The sequence below is a fragment of the Melopsittacus undulatus genome, chromosome Z (assembly GCF_012275295.1).
Source record: "Melopsittacus undulatus isolate bMelUnd1 chromosome Z, bMelUnd1.mat.Z, whole genome shotgun sequence".
NCBI lineage: Eukaryota > Metazoa > Chordata > Aves > Psittaciformes > Psittaculidae > Melopsittacus > Melopsittacus undulatus.
Window position 1 is genome coordinate 18,369,870 of NC_047557.1, and position 22,389 is coordinate 18,392,258.

The 22,389-nt window shown below is 38.3% G+C and overlaps 1 protein-coding gene across 1 annotated transcript in view; it reads right to left on the reverse strand.

Annotated features, from left to right (window-relative positions):
* Positions 1-22,389, reverse strand: part of ARL15 (ARF like GTPase 15) — a 216,336-nt gene that overhangs the window by 140,079 nt on the left and 53,868 nt on the right. The window contains 1 exon segment of the mRNA XM_031051618.2: positions 298-442. Within this exon segment, the coding sequence (XP_030907478.2) occupies positions 298-442 (145 nt within the window).

Below are 22,389 nucleotides of genomic sequence, written 5' to 3' on the forward strand. Positions count from 1 at the left end.
AAACCTTTTAATATGTTTATACTACATTGGTACTGTTTGTTTCCAATGGTTCTACTTCATTACATCACAACAAAAGTTTTGACTTTATACACATCCAAAATTTTATGTTTTCATAGACAGTCCCCAGTATATGACCAAAGAAGGAAAAAGTAAGTAGTGGAAGCTTTAAAGCAATCCATTACCTACTTTCGAAAGAAAGATTACTAAGCCTAAATTCTCTACCACCTCTGTGATACATTTCAAAAGTTACCTCTGGGAAATATTGCAGCATACCATGGAATTAAGGCAGCATCCTACCTGTGGTAGACACTATATTCTCCGGGCTTTCACCGCAAAGCTGTGACAGAAGACTTGTCTTGCCAGAACCAGTGAGGCCTATGCAAACCAAGTCATATTCAGGTCGTGGTGGCGGTGGTCCCTTGCAGCAAAGTGCTCTAAAACACTGCCAGGGTAGGGAAAAACAAACAAAGCAAAACCAAAAAGGAAGATGTTACTTTTTTGAAAATGTTTATTCAACAAAGTTCTAAAAATCAAGTTTATAAATTTAAAGGCATTGGAAAGAAGCAAATAATTATTCAAACTTTCTATTTTAACAAAACCTATAGTTAAGAGGCTGAGACCACCTCAGAAAATCTAGAACAGCTTCATAAGAAAACACAAATATATCTGTTAACTTTTGACCTAAACTTCACGGAGCTGGATGTCACTTCTCTCAGACCATTTCCTGACAGCATGTACAGCAGACGTACAGGGCATACAGTAGGCATAGGGAGGCACATGACCTATCAACTCTGCAGTGGTGTAGGCATGAATTTGCTTCCTGTGTTAATTTCATGCAATACCTGGTGTGAACATCAGGGAAGCACCTAAGCAGCTGCTAGCCAAGCTCTACCTGTTGTCACAGGAAAGAAACAGAGATGTGCTCCTCTGATGTCCTTCCTTGGCTTGCTTTGTCAGATATTTTACCTTGCAATATCAGCTGCTAAAGAGTACAACTTGCAGAGAAACAGTATTTGCTGGACATAGTTCTAGTAAAAGATATACAGATCCCTCACTTCCTCTGGAGGAGTATAAATTAATCACAGTATAAGAATAAAAAAAACTCATAGACAAAGACTGCTCTAGAGTTCTGCTCTCATCTCTTGAATAGTATTGCCAAAGTATACCAAGCTCACCCAAAAGGTACTTTAAGCCCTTGGCTTAAAGATTCATCAGACCTTTATACATGATGTGGAAACTTTTTATGTAAAAATTTAAAAATGGTAGATGGTAGGTCATACATATTGCCGAACAGTCTTCGTTGATTTAAAGCAAAAGACAGCAAGTACAGAGAAAATTACAAAATTCCTTCAATACCTTTTGAAAATGTGAGAGGAAATATTTTAGGAGTAAAAACATTTACAGTAGTAGTTAATCTGAACAAATGTAATAGATGTTAAAAGCTTTGCCTCTATTAAATTTTGACTAACTTTCCCCTTTCTTAAGGTCTGCCCTTCTGTGTCCGTCTGTAACACAGTAAACATGCCTTCTAGCTTTATTCACTGACGTCAGTTTATACTTATCTCACAGGCTCTACAAAGCCACAGCAAATTTTCTACTCTGGTACTTAAGTGGGAAAGGCCAGTTGAGTTCATTGCACAAAATAAGCTCCTTCAAACAGAGTTTCCACTTAGTGGATATCATGCTGAAGGCCACAAAATTCTTCGAAGCTTGCCAGAGCTCCCAAGGCTGTGTGTCAGGCCCTTTGCAGCCAGCCTTTAAAAAGCATTCAATTTGTCCCTCTCACCACTGCATCTTTGCGACAACTTCTTGATTTCCTATTGAAAAACATAAAGGAACAGATGAGCTGATGAAAGTCTGTGCTTCTCTCTGGCCAGACACTGTGCCAGTTCTTATGCAACCAGACACAACTCTTGCAGCCCTGACTCTGTTTAATAATCTGCAGTTCTGTCAAAGATAACTATCTCTTTGTAGAACACATATGGAGGCTCTGTGGGTGACAGAGGGGCTCCACAGGCTAGTTTTGTTAAGTTCAGTATCTGTTTAGTGCAGATTCCTTAATCCTAACTTAATCTGCAGAACCTCTACTTGCTGCTGATTAAACATGTGATCAAAAAGCCAGCTCATGTCCAAACCAGCATACACAGACCCATCACTCCCTCACTCATCCTTCTCCAGGAAACACAATTATGAAAGGTATCAAAGTCCCTGAGATACAGCAGATACAGGATCCCAGAAGACAGAGAAATTACTCCCTCCAGAACACTCTCGTATTTTATTCGATGATTGCTCTATCTTTATTATATTCATGACTTTGTCCTTCTGCGAAGCTAATTTCCTTCAGTAGATATTTTTGTTTCATTAGAGTGAAAACAGACTTTAATATTCTAGCTTCAAAAAGCTGCTGAAATTTAAGCTGCTATGTATAGCACTTACCACTGGCTGACATGAGTTCTACAAGCACATTTTAGGGGATACTTGCAGCAACATATTTTTAATTTCATAAGCTTTTTTGCAAGCCTCTTAACTGAAGTTCAATGAGGATCTCTTCCTTTGGAAATGTCACTATACAGTCTGATTGCTGTTCTCCGGTTCCCTCAGTAGCTTAAAGTTACTTGGCCACTAAAAAAGTCTGGTCTGTTTAAGCTTCCACTATAGAGACTAAACATCTATTATCACACATTTGGTAGCTGCATACAGTACCTGCACAAGATTCATGAAAAGTAGAAAATTCATTGTGAATGACCAAGTGAATAAAATTGCATCCTATATTCTGCTTTTGATTATAGAAAGCAAATGCATCCTGAAATATTTTATAGAGCATGGACTACAGCTATACCATTATTTAAGACATCGTCACATCACAGTGTGGTCTGAAATGCACAGAACTGCAAGAAATGTGTATTAGTAACTAAAGAAGCCATTTCTGAAATCCAAACCACAAATATATCAAAAACATTGAGAGAGTTGTTCAATTCACAACTACTGCTCTAATCCCTTCCAAAATGGTGTAGTTTCCACTACACCAGTTTGGACAACTGAAAGGGTGTAACAGAAACTTGAATTAAGTCTGACTGGTCTTGAAACGCTTGCCAGATACGGACCTGGAAGTCGCTTTCATTGATTCCAAACCTGATTTGCTCGATGAGTGACTGTCCCAAAAAAGGCTGCCATGTAGGTATTACAAAACAAACTCCGAAACCAAGTAAGGCCACAAAGAGGGAGTGTAGGAGATGAGAGAAAGAAAACATTTGACTGCCTCAGCTATAGGGTCAAGCAAAACTAGCTGGCATAGTCACCAAAATGTTGGGTGTCTACATTTTCAGCCCCACTGCTAGAAACCAAAAAAGGAACATTTTTTGGAATCCTTCCATCATATCTGGGTAAGACCTTACTTTACAGAGACAGATAAGTCAAACAAAGTATCAGTTTTCATTATTTTTGAGAACATCACACTCAAAACTCTTTATAGCCATTGGATCATGAGAAGAAGCAGGCAAGGGACAGTCAGAGTTTAATTATTTTTGTTTTAAATGAATGAGCAGATTCTAAAGTTCTGTACAGGAACACAGTATCTTTAAAAAGTGCTTGCATTTAGCTGGTTTTGGAAAAAAAGGATGTTATTAATCCAAGAAACCAAGCAACCAGGTGCTGCATCCTGCAGAAAGCTGCAATATTCACAGCAGCACTGATGCTTTCATTTTACTTGTATGTGCGTGTGCACGTTGCATGTGCACGAAAAACATATACAAGAACTAAGGGAAGAAGTTAACTGGGCCTACTCCTGCTTACAGATTTCTATCCCAACCAGATGATTCCAGTTTTAGCTAGATCTGTATTTGAGCTGACAACCCTAGACAGCGTCCCTTTAAAGCCCTACAGAGATTTCTTCTGGGAAAAGCATTAAATATTGTGTCTATAGCAGGGGTGGCCAAACACTTCTGATATATGTGCCACTCAGAGATTGAAGCTCTAGGCAGCAAGTGTCCCTGAATTACTACTCTCTCCAACACACTACACTGCCTCTGGCCATTGAGTCTGTCTTTGCCCTCTCATTGTACTTCGTTTCACTCTCCTTTTTGGGGTGAAATACTCCATTATTTCTGCTTTGTTCTGGACCCATCTCCTGTCTGTTTCTTTTGTTGCCACTATTTAATAGGGACAAACAGAGGCAAGGGATTTCATGCTTAGTTGGTTAAACACACACACTCTCATGCAAAAATACCCTAAGTTAGTGCAACATTAATGCTAACAAATCAAGCATTCAGAGCTCTTGAAATCCAGAATTAAGGCTGAAAGCTCAACCATAACTGTGCTCCCCTCACCCTCTTGCTTATACTTACAGATGTGGTGTCCCTTTACATTTTATTTTTCAGTTAAGGTACCTTTGAACAAACAAGCTTCTAGTACCCAGAACACCCTTGTATCCAGATGACTGGTTAGTCATCTGAACCAGTTGGTAAAAACTCAAGGGGATTATTAAAAGAAGTTACATTTACATACAGGCTCCATAGCTCTGATGTTGTATGAGATCACACAAGTGCAAAGAATTCTTAAGCCTTGAAGAGATAATGCAAAAGGTAGGGGGAAAACACACAGTAGACAGTTGCAGTAATACCGAGGATAGGAAACTGGGGACAGCAGTGGAATAACTGAATGCAAACAGTAACGTGCTTAAGGCACCTGAATGTAATAATATATAGCTAGGAGAGAGGGGGAAAAAAGGATATAAAAATAAACTAGATTTCAACTGTATGACTACCTTAATGTTAAATTAGTACATTACCAATCTGAACTTACAGGGCAAGCTAAAGCTTCACTCTTCAGTTTCTATAGTGCTGTAAAGGTGGTCTTACCACTACAAAAAAAAAAAAGGAGGAAGAGGGAAAAGAGTACCAATTTTAAGACACAACTGGTGAGACACTGCTTTCATGCTTTCATGTTTTCAACACATCAGATTGATAAGGTTCATCTTTGTCTATACAACAACAGTATATTCATTTTGTGGCTACCAGCAGAGATGAATGCTCACATAACCACTGCTATGCTGAAGTGATGTTCAGCACAGATTAAAATATTAAAATGACCAGACACCTTCTATGACAGGCCAAAACCAAAAAAAGTGACTGCTACACTCAACCTTCTCCATCCCAATACAGACTAATGATCCAAAGTACAAGAGAGGGAACTCAGCTTGAGACCTGCAACCCTATTGCACCACAAATCCACAGAACAAAGTAATCCTTTTGCTCAGCCTGGCTAATCATGAGTGTGTGATAGCCCACCGTTTGAACATAGAGACTCTTCCTCTGCATGCACCTATACATCTTCAATTCTGTATCAGCCTGTGATGCAGTAATACAGACAAGAATATGACAGGATAATATAAAAGGGGTCAGAAGAAAACAATAATTGATGAAATAAGCCAGATTTACAAAACAGAGTCCTAGTGATGTCTGACCTTATAGAATGTAACAGAACACTAAAATAGCAGCATATTATTTGAAGCAGGAATCTAAATTCCTCCCTTCTGACCCCTAAGAAATATATTTTGATTCATTGGTTGAAATTATTTACCAACTGTGAAAAACTTCTCACTATTTCAGAGGAGCCACACTTCTCGAGTCTCAAAAGGAGCATCCACAACTAAAATTACTTTCAACTTTCCAATGTAGGCGACAGCAGAACAAGACACAGGCTCAAGTGCCAAAACCAAAAAAATGACACAGCCCTATTAATTCTTCAACATAGTTGACAACTCTGCTACCAGGCTTGGAGGAAACACAGTCAAGAAAGAAGTTGCTGATGTCTGACAAGCCAGATACGACACTGCTGTTTAGAGCATATGACTTTAAAAGACTTCACAGTCATGATGCATTCCTGGTTTGAGTGATGACAATGCAATCACAGTAGGTTGAATCCTGCCCAAAATCCAGACTAACTTTTGGGTTTCTCTAGAAAATCTTCGCTATCGCAAAGATAAAATAAAGGTTTCAGCTCAGTTTTTGATGGTCAAGCTGCTGCCTCCCTCATTGTGCAAGGATGAAGGACATTTGCTTTATTGTATATCAGACAGACCACCCTGCAGTGAAGACTTTACCCAGAAGTACAGGGCTTTAGGAACCACAAAAATGCAATAAGTGCAGTCAAAAAGTAACTTCCCTGTAAGAAGATGTAAAGCAACACAAATCCTTCCCCTACTACCAGCTAAAACAAAGCACAAAACCTCACATCCAAAATGGAAAATTAGCCTCTCTGACCTTAATCTCTTGCACACTCCCTATAAATGAGATGAGGAAAACCAAATTATAACTCTCCACTCCATTAACACTGGACTTGAAGAAAGCATGAAGAAAAACAATATCCAGCTCTGGATGTACTCAGACATTCGGTGCAGCAGTACGGTTTAAAAGCTTGCATAAAATCAAATACCACATGGCTATGATAAACCAAAGCTGAGTCAACAAAACAGTTAAACACATGCACAGGTGCTACTCTGAATAGGAGAAAAAAATGACTCACTTCACTGTATCAAATCAAGGTCCAACAGGGTTGTCTGACACTTCTAGGTTTCAATCAAGTGTGGAATTACTGCTGGAGTTGTTTACTCTTTGAGAGTTTCCCTTCCATTTGTTCTGCTGCACAGGAGTAGCTTGGCTCTTTCAACCCATCAGTCCAGTCACATTTCACAGCAAGAGACAGAGAGTGCAAACAGAAATCCAGATGAAGAGCAAGAGAAATGAAGATTTGCTTTGTATTCTATATAATGAAAAAGTAAAAAAAAAAAAAAACCAACCAACCAACCAACCAAACCAAAACTACTGTTTTGGTTTCTATTCTTTCCTATTCTGAAAATGCTAGGCAAATTCAAAGTACAGTAGGAGAGTAAAACCTACCACCAAGTGTGAAAGTGAGACTTCTGCAAGTTACAATAGGACTTATGTAGGAAATAGGGTCTCAAAAAAAAAAGCTATTTATGTTAAAATAAACACACATTAATTTGAAACATAGTTGGATAAACTACAAGGAACACTGAAGTATGATAAACAAGAAGCATGCCCTTATGCACTGATGGGCACAGGATCTCAAGGAGGATTCAGGTGATACCAGTTAATATATCCCTGAGGAAAGTAAAAAGATCTGAATTCTTGCACCCACTGTACTAGTAACATTGCAGAAACAGACAAACTCCAGAGAGTTTTTTCCTCCCAGCTTCAGCCCATACTTTCAGAGTTGTTGTGCATCACAATCATCACTAAAAGAAAACATCTCCTGGGCTGCATGCATGTCTCCAAGTATCAAAAAGAAAAGGAAGCTAGACAAACTTCAAGTGTGTTTTGAGGGAAGAAGAAATATCTAATGTTTACTTAAGGCAATGTTTCCTCTGAGATTAAGCCCCAGGATATATCTTGTTCTTTCTTATGAAAGATTTCAAAGATAACACCATCAAATCCAAAAGAAGTGAGGAGAAGTCTCTAAGGACAGCAGACCAGACTATTTTCTATCAAGTCCATTCTTAGTGAACATGTTCATAGCTGAGGTAGAATATTAAGTACAAGAAGATTGTGGGAATCAGTCAAAGTAAGAAAATCTGTACAAAAAAAAAAAAAGACAAAACAACAAAACAGAAGGACCTATTGACAAATAAAAAGCCTGAAAGAATATTGTTTTGCAAAATACCAAAAGTGATATTAAATGAAATTATGGTAGTGTGATGGTACATTAAAAGGAAAGTACAGTTTCAACTGTCACCTTTAAACCTGCCTGCTCAGGGATGCTTATACAGTACAGGAAGCACATCATAGAAAACTTAGACATTACCCAACCATGAAGTTAGCAAACCAGTGAATGTTCGGTTGCTCCAAAATTTAAAGGAGTCAAGGGAAAGAAGATGCCACTAGAGACTAAAGCAAAAAAGTTACTAAAATAGAAACAGTCTATGCAGTTAACATTCAAATGCAAGGATGAAAAGCATTAATAGCATACATGCACTCAAAGCAGTAATGAGAGGATTTAGATAAAAGGAGAGGGTGGACAGAAGAACAAAGCTGGATTTTGCAGGCAGCACAAGTAGCCTGGCCAAAGAATTCTTCTGCTTGGAACACTGAAAACTAGACAGCTTTCCAACACTAGAAAATGGAGTAAGAATTACACAATGTAGGCAGACACACAAGTGGAAGATCTAACAGGTGTGCTCTATTACCATTTCATGGCATTATTAACCTCTAGTGTTGAATTTGAAGCATTATGTACCTGCAGTCTGTACGCATCATCTCTTATTCATTAGGCTCCCTATGAATGATTTCACTTTTATGTGCCCTTTTCATTGTACTTTGCCAATGTGCTATATTTACAAAAATAAGAACCTCTAAGAGGATATCTATTTTGACCAGAAGACCTATGGAATATGAAATATGTATTAACATATACAGGAACTTCCAACCCCTCCTAATAAAGCGTAAGAGTTTTACTTATCTAGCATAGTACAGTACTACTGTGGGAGGAAATGGAAGACCAAGCCACACAAAAACGTTAATCCAAAATACACAGTTAGAGGAAGGCATATCAATCTCAAGTACCATTAAAAATTCTTCAAATTTTAGTTAATGAGAACCTCTTTGAATGTAAAACAGATTTGCCTCAATCCAATTATTAATGAGTTAAGTTTCAGAAACTTCAGCCATTCAAAGTATTGCATGCTCCAACACAAGGCATTTTGTATTTCTCCTCTCTCCAGCTGCAAGCTTGAGGTTTTTTTCTGGCTATATATCTACATCTACCTCAGCTGTCACCAATCTGTCTGCTGATAAAGACTCTATTGGCTATTTGTTCACCTACCACTGTAAAATCAGAACTGTCAAATTTGTCACTGCTGAGCATGCATGGATTAAGGACTAGGCAGCCTTTAAACTGCCTCAAACAGAAACCCAACAGGTGCTCTGCTCCTATTGCTTGAGTATTTGGGGAACACAACTCAATTTGAGGTGGGGATTCTCGCTGACAGGCAACAGAATGGATCGTACAGAGCAATCAATCAAATACAGATATAAACTGGTTTCATATGCTTGCACTGCTAAAAAAGCCAACAAAAATGAACAAGCAAAATAAAACATAAAATCCCATACAACAACCACACAAACAAGATTTTTTTTTAATAGATACTGACCAGTACCTATTCAGCTACTTGACTGAGGTGAGAGGGAAAAAAATCAAAAGAGAAAACATAAAGAATGTTTTGTTGATAAATTCTGGACACTCACAGAGGTTACGCTGCCTCTGAAAAGCCACGACTGAATTTTAACTTTTTGGAGAGAAAACAAGAGCTGGCAAGAACCAGCTGTATTTTTTGCAAAAACACAGATTGTTGTGTCCTTGCTCGCAAAACAGCCTGCCATGCAGCTATGCCTGCTCACGGGCATGTCAGTGTACTATCTCTGCAGTACAGACAACCCACACCAAGCTTCTTCTGATGAAATCACAGACAACCACTCTTTGTCAGGTAAGGGGCATTAAATACTTCAGACCACAGGAAAGTAGCACTATGGGTTGGGAGGCTTTGTTGTTTTTGGTTTGGTTTGGGTTTTTTTGTTGTTTGGATTGTTTTTTTTTCTGCGGGAAAGGATCACTTTTAGTCTCAGAGCTGCCAAAAACCTTTTGAAGGGATTCATACCCTTCTTTGGGCAGGTGCAGTGTCCAAGCAGGCTCAGCAAATGAACATTTCTGAAGGGAGGAAAAGCCCTTAGCCTGAAACCTTCCAGTGCTATCCCTTTCCCAGTGCTACTGCTTTCACTGACAATGGTCTGAGTTTCTGGTTTTTTTTTTTAGATAACTATTACACAATAGTTTCATAAAAAGTCTTTTGTATTAAAAAAGCAACAGGTTGCTACTTCAGAATAAATCTTATATTGATGAAATACAATCATAAATCCAAGCAGAAATAAACTCAACATGGAATTCAGATAACTGAGCTGGGCGCTTGGTTGCTCACCTGCTTTAATGCACAGCTATGAAAGATTTAATACTTGTTCTAAGGAGGCTGCAGACACCTCAGTAAGAACTGACTCACTGTTTCTTATTGTAACAAAAATTTTACCATTTATTCTAGATCAGCACAAATCTTGCCAAACTGGAAAACTCCTCTTGCTGGCTAGAGAGAAAATTTCACTGAGGACCAGGGAGAACTGCAACAATGATGAGAGTCTATCAGAGAAGCACAGGCAGTCTGAAGCTGGTGGCATAACTCAGAGTGAGACAATGAATAAGAACAGGCTTAAGAAATAGAAGTGAGCTGTCTTTTAGAAACTAAGACATATGATTAGTTGTAAAAGCAGAACACTGGCTTTAACTCAAGCTTTTTGTTTAAAGTATTTTCACTTTCCTAAGGACTGACAGATTATTAAAGAATTGTAATAAAGAACTGGAAGCTTGTATTTTGTAATAGAAAAGTATGATAAGGAAACAACTTTTATAGTGAAACTTCAGTAACTGCCAATTACCTACATATCATTAGATCAGTATTTTTGAAGCACAAGGAATGTATAGAGTATGAGAAGAGATGCACACAGTTCTTCTCATGCCACAGAGAATTTTCACTGAAGAGGAAGTGTTCACAGCTAACAAGTATTTCTCCAAGGCAATTTATACAAGTGAAAAGATATGACAAGTATATACCATACATTTTATAAAAGGATTAAGGAGTGCAGCACAGTTTGATAATGTTATTTGGTAATAAAATTATGAAGTATAGGATTTAAGGAGAAAATGTGCTAAAATGTATCAAATAAAGGTCACGGTAACTGAAAAGCACCCAAAGTATTTTGCTTTCCTAAGGAATAATAATATAGTGCTCTTCATTTGGAGAAATGTGAAAATGATCATGTTTCCTCATCCTGGCAAGAAATTCTTAAACTCACGTTACCAAATTTACTGTTACAAAAGCATACAATTACAAATTATGCCTTATAAAGATCAGCATTTATTTGGAAGAAATGGCAATCTATAAAATCAGGGGAAGAGAGACATTTGAAGAAAAAAAGGTATTTGATAATAAATGTCTTAACCTAAACATTCATTAAATGAAGAGACATTAAACCTCAGTTTCCTAGTGGGCTGCACAAGTGGAACCTAGATGGAATCATCATGCACATAGATGAAACTTCACTTGGTAGGTTTGCAAAGCAGAGACCATCCCAAGGTGCTTGTGTACTGCTGTCAACTAAAAGACTACCTCTGCAGAGCAGTAGGTAGCAAAAACTCTGCCCCAAGTCCCCAGCTGAGTAAGAGTTGTTAGTGGGGCACCAGCTCTACACACAATCTCCTCGGACTTGCACAGATTGAGCAGGAAATAGAGGGGACTTTTTGGATAGATACTGAACCAAAGGAATTAAAAAAAGAGGATGTCTTCTGAGAGTCCAGCCATTTCAGCTCTGTAGGTTAAGAACACAAAGATTAGAGTTTCAACTAGTTACAGCAAAAGAATGTTTTCTACTCGTTTTTATACAAGCCATTTATAAAGCCTATAAAGCCTATTAATGAGAAAAACACGCTGTTTGCAGTTCTCTGGCAAGAGGCTAAGTTTCTGGTGCCCAATATAAGGTATGAGCTTCTACGTCTCCTGCAACAGAGGAATTGAAGCACCTGCAAATTGTGTCAGGTCACTATTCTCAAGTGATCAATGCCAAGGAAATCAACATTAAAATCATAGAGCAACATATTAAAAAAAATATAAACCTAAGCATTCCTCAAGCCCAGGCAGAATGCTGAAGCAGAAATTTTCCTACCACTGTTAACTACATTGCTCAAATCTGAAAATTTGTTAACAGCTACTGTTTTCCAATTGCATTTTCCAAGTTTCTTACCACAGGAAACTAAAAAAAACTCAGATCTTTCAAGCAATTAAGTGCACTCTCTAAACCCAGAGATATTTTGACGGAAATGAACAGAATACCAAGGCAAACAGTTCAAGATGAAGCAAAACATAAGAAATTCCAGTGAACATATGCCGTCTCAAGTTCAGAAATTTAAGTGCATTTTCCCAAAAAAGTGCTTCATAATAATCAAAAGACTTTCAATCTGTGATTTCCAAAACTAGTGTGCCATTGCCTAAATTTTTAAACTGACAAACTATCAGCAAGTTGGTTACTTTTTAACTTTATTCTTAGGAGCTAGCCAGCAAATTTTATTAAACCTATTTTTAAATGTAGCTAACCTCACAAAGTTGAGGATAATGTCAGCCTGAACAGTAAAATTCAGCCAAGGAGCTGAAAAAAAAGGACCTAAGAATACTAGCAGGAAGGGGGAAAACTATGTTGTTATTAACGTATTACTTCTAGTGAAATACCACTGAGTTCCAGTGTGATCCAAACCGCAGTGCAATGTGTGTAAAGCAGAAAAGACTGAAAGTTCCATACATTAAACAGAAGTAATAATTATATGGGGGGGTTATTATTTTGTTCAGATGTGGAATTTGGTTTTGGGACTGATTCAACCTATGTGTAGTTCAAAAGAAAAGAGTCTTCTACCATAGAAATATGGTCTAAAAAATTATTAGCTGCAAATTTCAGTGCTAGCTTTCATCTTAAAGACAACAAAAAAAAATGAGAACATGACTCTATGTCCATCTAGCACAAAGAAGCTAGAGCAATTTAACGTTTAGTTTATTGTAAGAAGACACAACTGAGTTTAGAAGTCTCATATTTGACTCTTGTCCAGAAAGAGGAATCAAAATGAACTATTAAGCTGTAGTCTAAATGTTTGAAGATTTTTCGGCTGGGGACCTTATGCAGCCTTAAATGGTAAAAACAGTTAAGTCCTATTCCAATAAAAGTCCTAGGAAAAATAACCTTTCACAAGTATGATGAAGACAAAGGGCCAACATAGGATAAATTGATTTGGAAATGCTCACATTAGAAAGATGACATTGACAGCAATGAGCACAGTGTTGAATAGTATAAAATCAAGTAAATATTTTTGCACTAAGTGTACAGATGAGGTCCATTTTCAAAACATTAAAACCTTCTTGGACTTCAGGCACACTGAAGCATTTTCATGACAAATGTATCATGATTCTTCTTCCTGCTGTCTACTGCTTTTCTCTTCTGCTAAGCCTTACATTCCAGCCTAATAGCAACATATTTTCTACTCCAATCAACCATACTATTCAGTGGTATTTCCTAGAAGAATTTTTCTTGTGTGTCAGATAAACACAGAAGAAAGTCCTTCAGGGACGGCTTGATATACCACAGATTCCAGTTGAAATAATACTGAAGCAAGAAATTAAGAATTTCCTCAGTAAACTTACCAGCACAGAATGGGGTAAGAGTATAGAGATTATTGCAAAATTTAACTGTATCAAGCACAAGTGACTTAGACTTCACTTCATAATGCTAAAGCCATGTGGATTTAGAATGATCAGAAAAGTCAATCTGTGTGAAAGACTAGCTGCAGTAAAAATAAAGGTCCACACAAGTAACATTATGGTATTGAACTATTTCTTGTTCATGCATGTTTCATGTGGAAAATAAAAGCACCTCGTATATGGAATTTTAGAATAGAAACATCCTTTTTGTAATTTTCTGGTTAAAAATATTTTGGCAGCACCTCAGTAGAGAAAAACAGTGACAAAAAAAATCTACCTTGCTGGTGCCGCACAGAATCTCATTAAGGGTAAATAAAACATACTCTCCTTAAGAAACTGCTGAACTTCTATCAACAATTAAATACTCCATTATGTCAAACTGCACATAACAAAGAACTGTGTGAATCTGCAGTGCAACTCATTTATCAGTGTTCTCATACAATTCTTTGCTGCCCACATTTTCAGGAATTAGACCTGCAAGTTTTCCCCATTTTTACACATGTTCAAAGAATTTAACATTATTAGACTGTCATAAATGACTTAAGATTTTTGGCAGGCCATCTGCTGTAATAGCTTTGAATTTCCCTTAAGTGCTTACTGTGGATGACTTACTTTAACAAGAATTAACACTACCTTGCAGCTCAGACAAAATCTAAACTCTTAACTCCTTTGCATCACGAACATGACAAGTGAAGGACAATGTTATAGATATGGTACTTGCATAAGGTAAATTGAGATGCACAACGTGTTACATATATTGGACATTCTTTTGATCTTAACTTGAAACTATTAATCCTTCTAAAGCAGTGTAAGACATTATCCATACATGTGCACTGTGTACTTTGTATCTCTGGAGCAAGAGCTCCAGGAAATTTTAAGAGCAGTAATTGGACAGTCACCATAGAGTTAAAAAACAAGCAAGATCACTAACACCATTCCACAAATTCCAACTATATTTGAAAAGTCATACCAATCCTATTCTGCATTCTGAATTTCTGCAATATTCATCAGTTTCAATAAGAACCATCATGAGTGGAAGACCGATTGGCTTGTAATGTTTCCTGTGTTACTTGCACTCTAGATCTACTTTGATACTGTATATAGAAGAATTTAATCAATCTTCCCAGTAAGCATCTCACTAACTAGTTATTTCAGTGTCTCATTAGGTACTTACTAAAAACAGACTTCATCATTGATACCTCAGGACAGTGAAAACAAAAACCAGGTTGCATGATTTGTTTTTAAAGAATTTTATGTCACCAGTTTTACCCTTATAAACTGATAGCGAAAGCAAACATGGGCAAAGAAAGCATACATCCTATACTTTCTTGACTCCTCCATTACCCATGCATAGGAAAAAATACTGTTCTTACCTAATACTGCAGAACTCAAAAACGCATGAGCAAAATCTTGTACTTTCTGTTCTGTCACAGGGAGCAACCTCAGTTTACACTTTACCCAAAAAAAAAAAAAAAAAGAAAAAGCAAAAAAAACCCCTGACATAATGATCCTGCAGTTTTCAACCACTTCACATGGTTTAGCATGTGGCGGAAGTATCAGCCATATTCCTCAGCGTTTCATACCCATTGGCTTGAGTATTCTCCACATCACGAGTGAAGGGGAACTCAACTCTGCCCATTCTCAACACATGGAACGTAGTATTTGTGCCCCAGTGGAGAGCTTCATTCAGAAGCCTGGGCATCTAAAGTTTTGGAGATGTTCAACATCATGATAGTGAAGTCTCCCATAGTATTTCAGTGCCCTGTCACACATCATCTACTTTACCAGACCAGCCAATATTTAAGTAACCTCATATTACAAAATTTTTAATTCTGCAAGACTACCTGAGAACACTGCATCAAGTTTCAATTAGTTTTTTCTGAACTTTAAACAGCCTAATAACACAGGAAATTGTGTTAATTCACTTCAGCCAATGCTTCCATCCAAACACCCAAGGAAAAGTGTTTTGATATTGGAAAGCCACTATTACCCTGTTGTGCTTATCCTACAGTCACATCATACCATGTAAAGTTGTATTGCATGGTAAAGGCCAAGTTTTCATTTTCAGTATCAACACAGACTACCTACATGTGGGGTCCACCAAAACCAATGTCTGAAGTAGAAAAGAACCTTACCAATGCTATACCCTCATTCCTTCTAGGGGGGCTACTTGTAGGGTACCATCTTTTTATTCCTTTTGCAATTCCCTATTTTAGACACTGGTTGGCTATGGCTTCCAAATCATACTGAGAAAATTGCCACACCCTAAAAAGCGGAGGAGGGATTTGGCTTGTTTTTTTTAATTGGGAACTATTTGTAGTACTCCTGGATGCTTACATAGTAACAGTAGCTAAAAACTCTTGCAGTCTTTGGCTGTCCAGGAGACTGCACCCCTTCTCCAGGAATGTGGATTCAAGCATAGTTATCCATGTATTCATCACCCCTAGGCTGAGTATCACCAAGTGCTACACCCCAGGGATGAGGCGTTTCAACTGAATCAACAGGCAGCCTGCCCCACGAAGCGGCACGTGGAGACTGCTCACTGCACTGGGCTGCCGGCTGGTCTGTTACCAGATTCCTTCCAAGATCTGGTGCTTGATTTCATGCTAATGAATGGGAGCGGATCCATTTCCCCATGTATTTCTGTGATGATGGCAGTTGAGAGATCATCGGTATGGGTTCAATCAGGGGAGGGAGGCTCATTTCCACAGCAGCTGACTTCAGCAGTGAAATACTTGTGGTGGTGTCTTGACCACAAAACAATTATTAGTTCAGCAAAATTTCCTTAGTGATAGCATTGTGATTATAGGAATGGTTTCAATGTCTACAAAGAGAAAAATAGAAAACGCTATCTCAGAGCATTATATGAGTTTCAATAGCCACTTGTATCATATTAACATGGAATCTGAGCATGTATGCCTGCAACATTTCTGTCTCAGCAAAAAATGCTACTTACAAAGTTTGATGAAAGCTTATGAAAAATGCAATAAATGCTGCTTTACACAAAAGTAAGAATAGGGAGAGGCCATTAACAAAGACAGGTTTCTTTTATCCAATTCTGTTGCTTGCCAGTTGGAAAGCAGTTACTACAACAGAGGTAAAACAAACAAGTAAATAAATCAAGCCAGACAGTTTAGACTGCCCATGTCTTCACTGCTCAAACTGCTCCTAGTTTTCTGCTCTGCTAAAGAAGCTAGTCACTTCAGTAAACAGTACTTTTTGTTAGTCAAGTCTTGTATTAAAACATATTTTGTGGCCTTGATGCTGTATTTTTAATACTGGCTATTCACATGCAGCTCTGCACATCAAGAATGCTATTGGAGCACTACAGAAAAACCACTACCTAAGGCACAGACTGTAGAAAGCAATCACTGTAGAACCTGTGCAATACAGCAAAGGCTCCAGTGCATCCGGACCAGACAGAGGAAGAGAACTTAAAACTGTCCATTTTCAGAAGTGCGGTTTTACTGATTGAAAAATAAATCAAGTGATGTACCTTACACAGCCATAGTACACCCCGTGGAGCTACAAAGAAACAAGTGATACTTAAGCCCTTTCAGATAATGCACAAAATAAAGCAAGTATGAATTAAGAAGTGGATTCTTATTATTCCTATACATTACATACATGCCTGATGCAAGTCAGCCTAACTTAACTAAATGAATCTCCACACACAGGTCAGTGCTTATTTAACTAAAGTTTTATATCAAATTTAATTAAGCTGTAACTTGTATGTAGACACAACTGCGGCTCAGCATGTACTTGCCATCAAAAAAGCCATGAGGAAATGAAACAGAAATCTATGAATAGAGCTTGAAAACACCACTTACCTACCTAATTGTCATTAAAGAAAAATCTACCTGGAGAGCAAAAAGCATTAAGACTCCTATTTTCATACAGCTGATTATTTTAACATGAATTTCAGGCTACCTTGCTATGTGAGAATAGTCGCATATTTACATGCTGTTGTCTTCTGTTTGACTTTCCAGTGTCTTTACCAATGCCCTCAGTTTCCTATGTGAAATTAAAATCACTGAGTCTCTAAACTCTGAGCCCTAAATACAGCAGCTTATTAAAGAAAAATACATCCACTTTCCTTTGTTACTTACAAAGACACTCCTATTTCCCGCTTTCAGAACAGGCATTTGTTAACGCAAATGCATCAGGCGTCACATTTTTTCCTTATGTTTCAGACGACAACATTGCCAAAAGTACAAATTTCTATTTGCTCAAATTTATTTTGTACTTATACTACATGTGACATATTGAATGTGCCAACTTTCAAAAATCACACTGCAGTCTGTAGTTGCACCCTCTGCTAAAAGAAATCTCACTTGTAAAATCTAAGACCACAGCAGTACCACAGAATAATCTTCGAGACAATCTAAAGCAATTGAGATATCCAGATAAACGTCCTGGGAACTTTCTGAAGGGATGCTTGCAGCTGTAAATGGAGTGATGACAAGAAACAATGGACAATTTGAAGCCTGTGAGGTTCAGGCTGGCTATAAGAAAATACTTTTTCCCCATGGGAACAGTCCAGCAATGTGCAGAGAGGCTCCGCAGTCCTTATCTTTCTTTGATGGTTTCTTCCACTAGGTTTTCAAGACCAGAACTAAGCTGAATAAAGCCTTGAGCAACCCAGTCAGACCTCAAGCTGACCCCGCTTTGACCACAGAGTTGGACTACAGACCTTCCAAGATCCTTTCCAACCTCAGTTGTTCAATGAATGCAACACAAAGTCTACAGAGCAATTCTTTGGTCTTTCATCTACACAAGTCTTAGGTGACAAAATTCTCCAACAAACACAGTTTGTAAGTTGACGGTGCCCTTAAAAAGATACCATCACTGGGGAGGGCCCTCAAAAAAGCTTGAATAGCTTATTAATTTTAATAGACTTCCACAGACTGCTCACTCCAATGTAGGCATGTTGATTCACTGCTGGTTTTGCCCAGGTGCTCAAACCCAAACACCCACATCAGCTTAGTCACAGGGTGAGTAGCCATTGCCCAAGTTGCTGTTTCTTTACCAGTGAAAACAACTCTAGAGGTGTATCACAACGGGGGTGGGTGTGTGTGTTTGCTTTGTTTTTACAGTAGTGGGGGAAGAGAACCTTCTCACATATTAACTGAAAAGGAATCATCAAGCATCTGCCTGTGCTTCTGGGAGAGCTGTGGGACAGCTCTGAAGGACTGCCAGATCTATTTGGCATCCTCATTTGCACGGTGGGCAGGTTGCCAGACTGAGTTAAAACAATACCTGAGGTGTAGCTGGGCCAGCTACCTGGGATGTAAACCACTCGAATTTGGGTGTGAGGACAGCGTGCATTGACAAAGGAATTAGGCCATGGCTCTAAAGGACTTCTGATGCAAGGTCAGATCAAGCAGTTACGCTCTCCCCTCACCCTATTTTCCAGCTGCAGGAAAAGGAGGTAGTGGACAGGCTGGCCTCAATTTATGCCTAAAAATCAGGTCTTTCTCTCAGTTGTTCACCTGCTTTTTATCACTTATGCCTCTCTTCTGCCTTCATACCTCACACACCAGTCACCACAGTCTGTCCATGCTCCCACTTTTCTCTCCTCACTTTCAGAGGAAAGGGGTGATGGCAGCAGCTCCTTTCCTAGTTAATCCCCTCTCCACAGAACTTCCTCCAAAAAAAAAGAAAAAGAAAATGGCAGTGACTCCCCCATGCAAAATGTCCAACAAGATGCCCTAAGACTCGCTGCTTGCACATCTCCAGTGAGGTAACACTAGCGGGCAACCTCCCTCTACAAGTATATACAGGGAGGGAGCATCTCTGGCCATTATGATGGCAGTACCTAGCACCTCCTAAGCTTTCCTTCTCGACCTCTGCCACATGCCACTGTCCTTCCCTAGAGCACCAGAGGTCTTTGTCTTAGAATTGACAGTGGTTTGTAATACATCAGCCTCAGGTATGGTAAGTTTGAGCAGTACAAAACACAACCCTGCTGGGAACCCTGTGAGGCCAAATATTTTGTTATCAGTCCCTCTGTTACTTTCTGTGAGTTTTAGGCTGCTTGAAAAATGGGGAGACCAAAACATACCGAAAAACCCCAAAACCAAACCACCAATTTGCACCTTTTAGCTCACCTCTGATAAATTCACTTCCAATAAGCAGCAAAGTTATGTTTAGATCAGTAAGCCACACTCATTAAAGTGAGCAATGCTTGCATACTCCATTGTCTTAGATCCCTGAAAATTTAAACTGTCCATTTAAATCTTTTGTTGAGACAAATTAAGACAACACGAAGTAAGACTTCATCCCATGTTTTCACCATATAAAATAAAAACAGAAGTATGCTTAAAGAAAATTCACATTTCTTATCAATGAAAAACATCCCAACTAAAACTTCCAAGGCTGGCTAAGAGTTTCTAATGCAGCATAAGCAATGACTAAAAAGTAGCCAAGTATAATAACCCGTATTTGTTATGTGCAGGTACATGTTTCACAAAATCCAGTTAAAACAAGGCTACAGAGAAGTTGAAATGCTTACTCAACTGTTTCAACACTGTATTAATGTTAATTAATTTTACATTTTTATGGAAAATCTAATTACAATCTCTCAATGCAACATATGCTTATTTTTGATAAAATTGTAACACAGGGGGGAAAAAAAAAAAAAGAAAATATCAAACCCAGGAATGTTTCTCTTAGACAAGAAGAAAATTATGTTGCCACTGAGACACTAAAAGATACAACATGGAGACAAAGTTTGGCAAACGGTTAGTCCCAGTAGCCATAGATAATGCCCCTAAGAAAGAAAAAAAAAGGGAATGAGGGGGTTGGGAGGAAAGCAGCTCTATGCCTTCTCCACATAAAGGAAAAGAATTCTTATTCTGCTGTTAAGTATTTGTTTCTCTGGTAGCTTATATTCTTTTCGCTTAAGCACTCACACAGAGGAAAGTTGCGTAACAGTCAAACATGTTCGGAACACATAAATCACAGAAATTTACCCAATAAACAAAGATTACACCATCACGATCTCTGACCATAGATTTGCAAAGAATAAACTAGCTGCTTTTTCCAAGATACAATGGTACACTGCTGCTGCATAGCAGAGTGGCTTTGAGCCTCCAAAACACAGGGAGCATGCACATATTTTGTGGTAATACTGAACTGCCTGGTGGAGAACCAGCTCTGATTTCCTGGAGCTGATTCTTGTCAATTAATATTTACAGATTTACTTTTTATTTACATACTTACTTTTTATTTACATATTTACCAGATATATTAACTTTCTTTCACTGCTACAAAGCTATTTCAAGAAAGAAAAATAACAAGAGCAGAGAATAAAACTTTCTATTAAATGACTTCATAGTTAGTTCAATTTTTGTCCTTATTCATGATCAGTAGTAATTATTCCTAGCAAACAGGGGAGAGACTTTCCAAAGCACACACCACAGACAGACTTGCAAATTAATTCAAGTATTTTGCAAAATTGTTTCGTCATTAAGTAGCATTCCCCAAATATACAGTTGACTATAACATCTGGATCCTTTCATCATCCCATTACTCCCTTAGCTACTCTTGAAATAGCCTTATAACAGGAAAACATTTTCCAAACATGCCCTGGCATGTTCAAGCCCAAAGCTCGCCACTGCAGTTCAGCTATTTGAAATTTACACCACCTCTTGTTTCCACCACCAAATGCACCAACATGTCCAGCTTAATTTAAAATTTCCCCAACGCTCCCGCTCAGCATTCCCACTGCAACACAAATTACTGATGCCTCAAAAAAAATAAAAACAAAAAGCTACCTCAAACCCCACGACATTTGGGTTATTTTAAATATGCTCTCCTCAAAATCATCTCTCCCCTGGTCAACCACCAGTGGTTCTTACATTGCATAGTAGCTATGACCCCTACATTTGAGGTGGTATGATCAAAGGAGCCCTGGCCAGACTTGGAAAAACATTTCCACTGAGAATGGACATACTGCCTGTCAAAAGGTTATTCCCACTGAGTAAAGGGAGCAGCTCATATTACTCCAGTGTAACATGAAAGTGCAAAATCTAGCCGTAGTAAGCCACATACATGTTTTTCTTTCTAAAAAGGGCATATGGGAGACACTGACTGGAACAGAACATCCGTATTATCATTTGAAGGGAGGGGATGGACGGGTGAGGGAAAGCTTCCCTAATCAATCCAGCTGCAGAAATCAGCCTCTTAAAAAAATACTTAAAAAAAAATAATCTGTCTCTTGCCATTGCAATTACTTCTCTTCAGTTGCTTTCCTCCTCTTTGGTTAAAAATTTATATATGCAAACATACATCTACATGTAGATAATCACACACATACACATGATCAGACTTTACACTCTGCGGAAGACAAAATAACTTTGGAGGCGTAAATCTTAATGTCAATGACAGGAAGGCTTTGGTGAACCATTACCATAAATCTGACAAACGCTAATTTGATGGGTGGCTGTATCTGTCTGCTGCAAGACCAGTCTAGACAGTCTATTGAGAAATCCTAAAACACAACTGTTTGTTCCCTGTAACACCATCTGGATATGGCAATAAGAGCCGACCCAGTGCCATTCACACATGGATCAAAGCACATGCTAATGCCATCATGAAGTCATACACATAAAAAATTCAATCTGAGAACTCTATGCAATTTTCTAAGTCCTCAGTGAAGAAACCTCAGACTTAGCACAACTCAAGCTAAGTGCATGAAGAGGGGGAAAGGGTAGAAAAAAAGAAGAGAATATTTAATGAGCTTGGCCTTCCCGAGGAATGTTAGGCCACCCATTGTATTGGAAAAGGCTCATGTCACACTTCAGTCATGGCACCCATCAGGGTGCCCCTTTACAAAAACTGATCCGGAGGTTTTTGTAATTACCTGTTTCAAACAGAAAGAGTGCCCAGAAATACAAGAAGGTGTCCGAGGTGTAAATCATGCATTTTCTTACTTAAGACAGAGCTGGCAGAATTTGTAATATTGCAGACAATATTGAAAACCCCTCTCTCATTAAACTGCACCATGGCACTAGATCAAAGCACCAAGG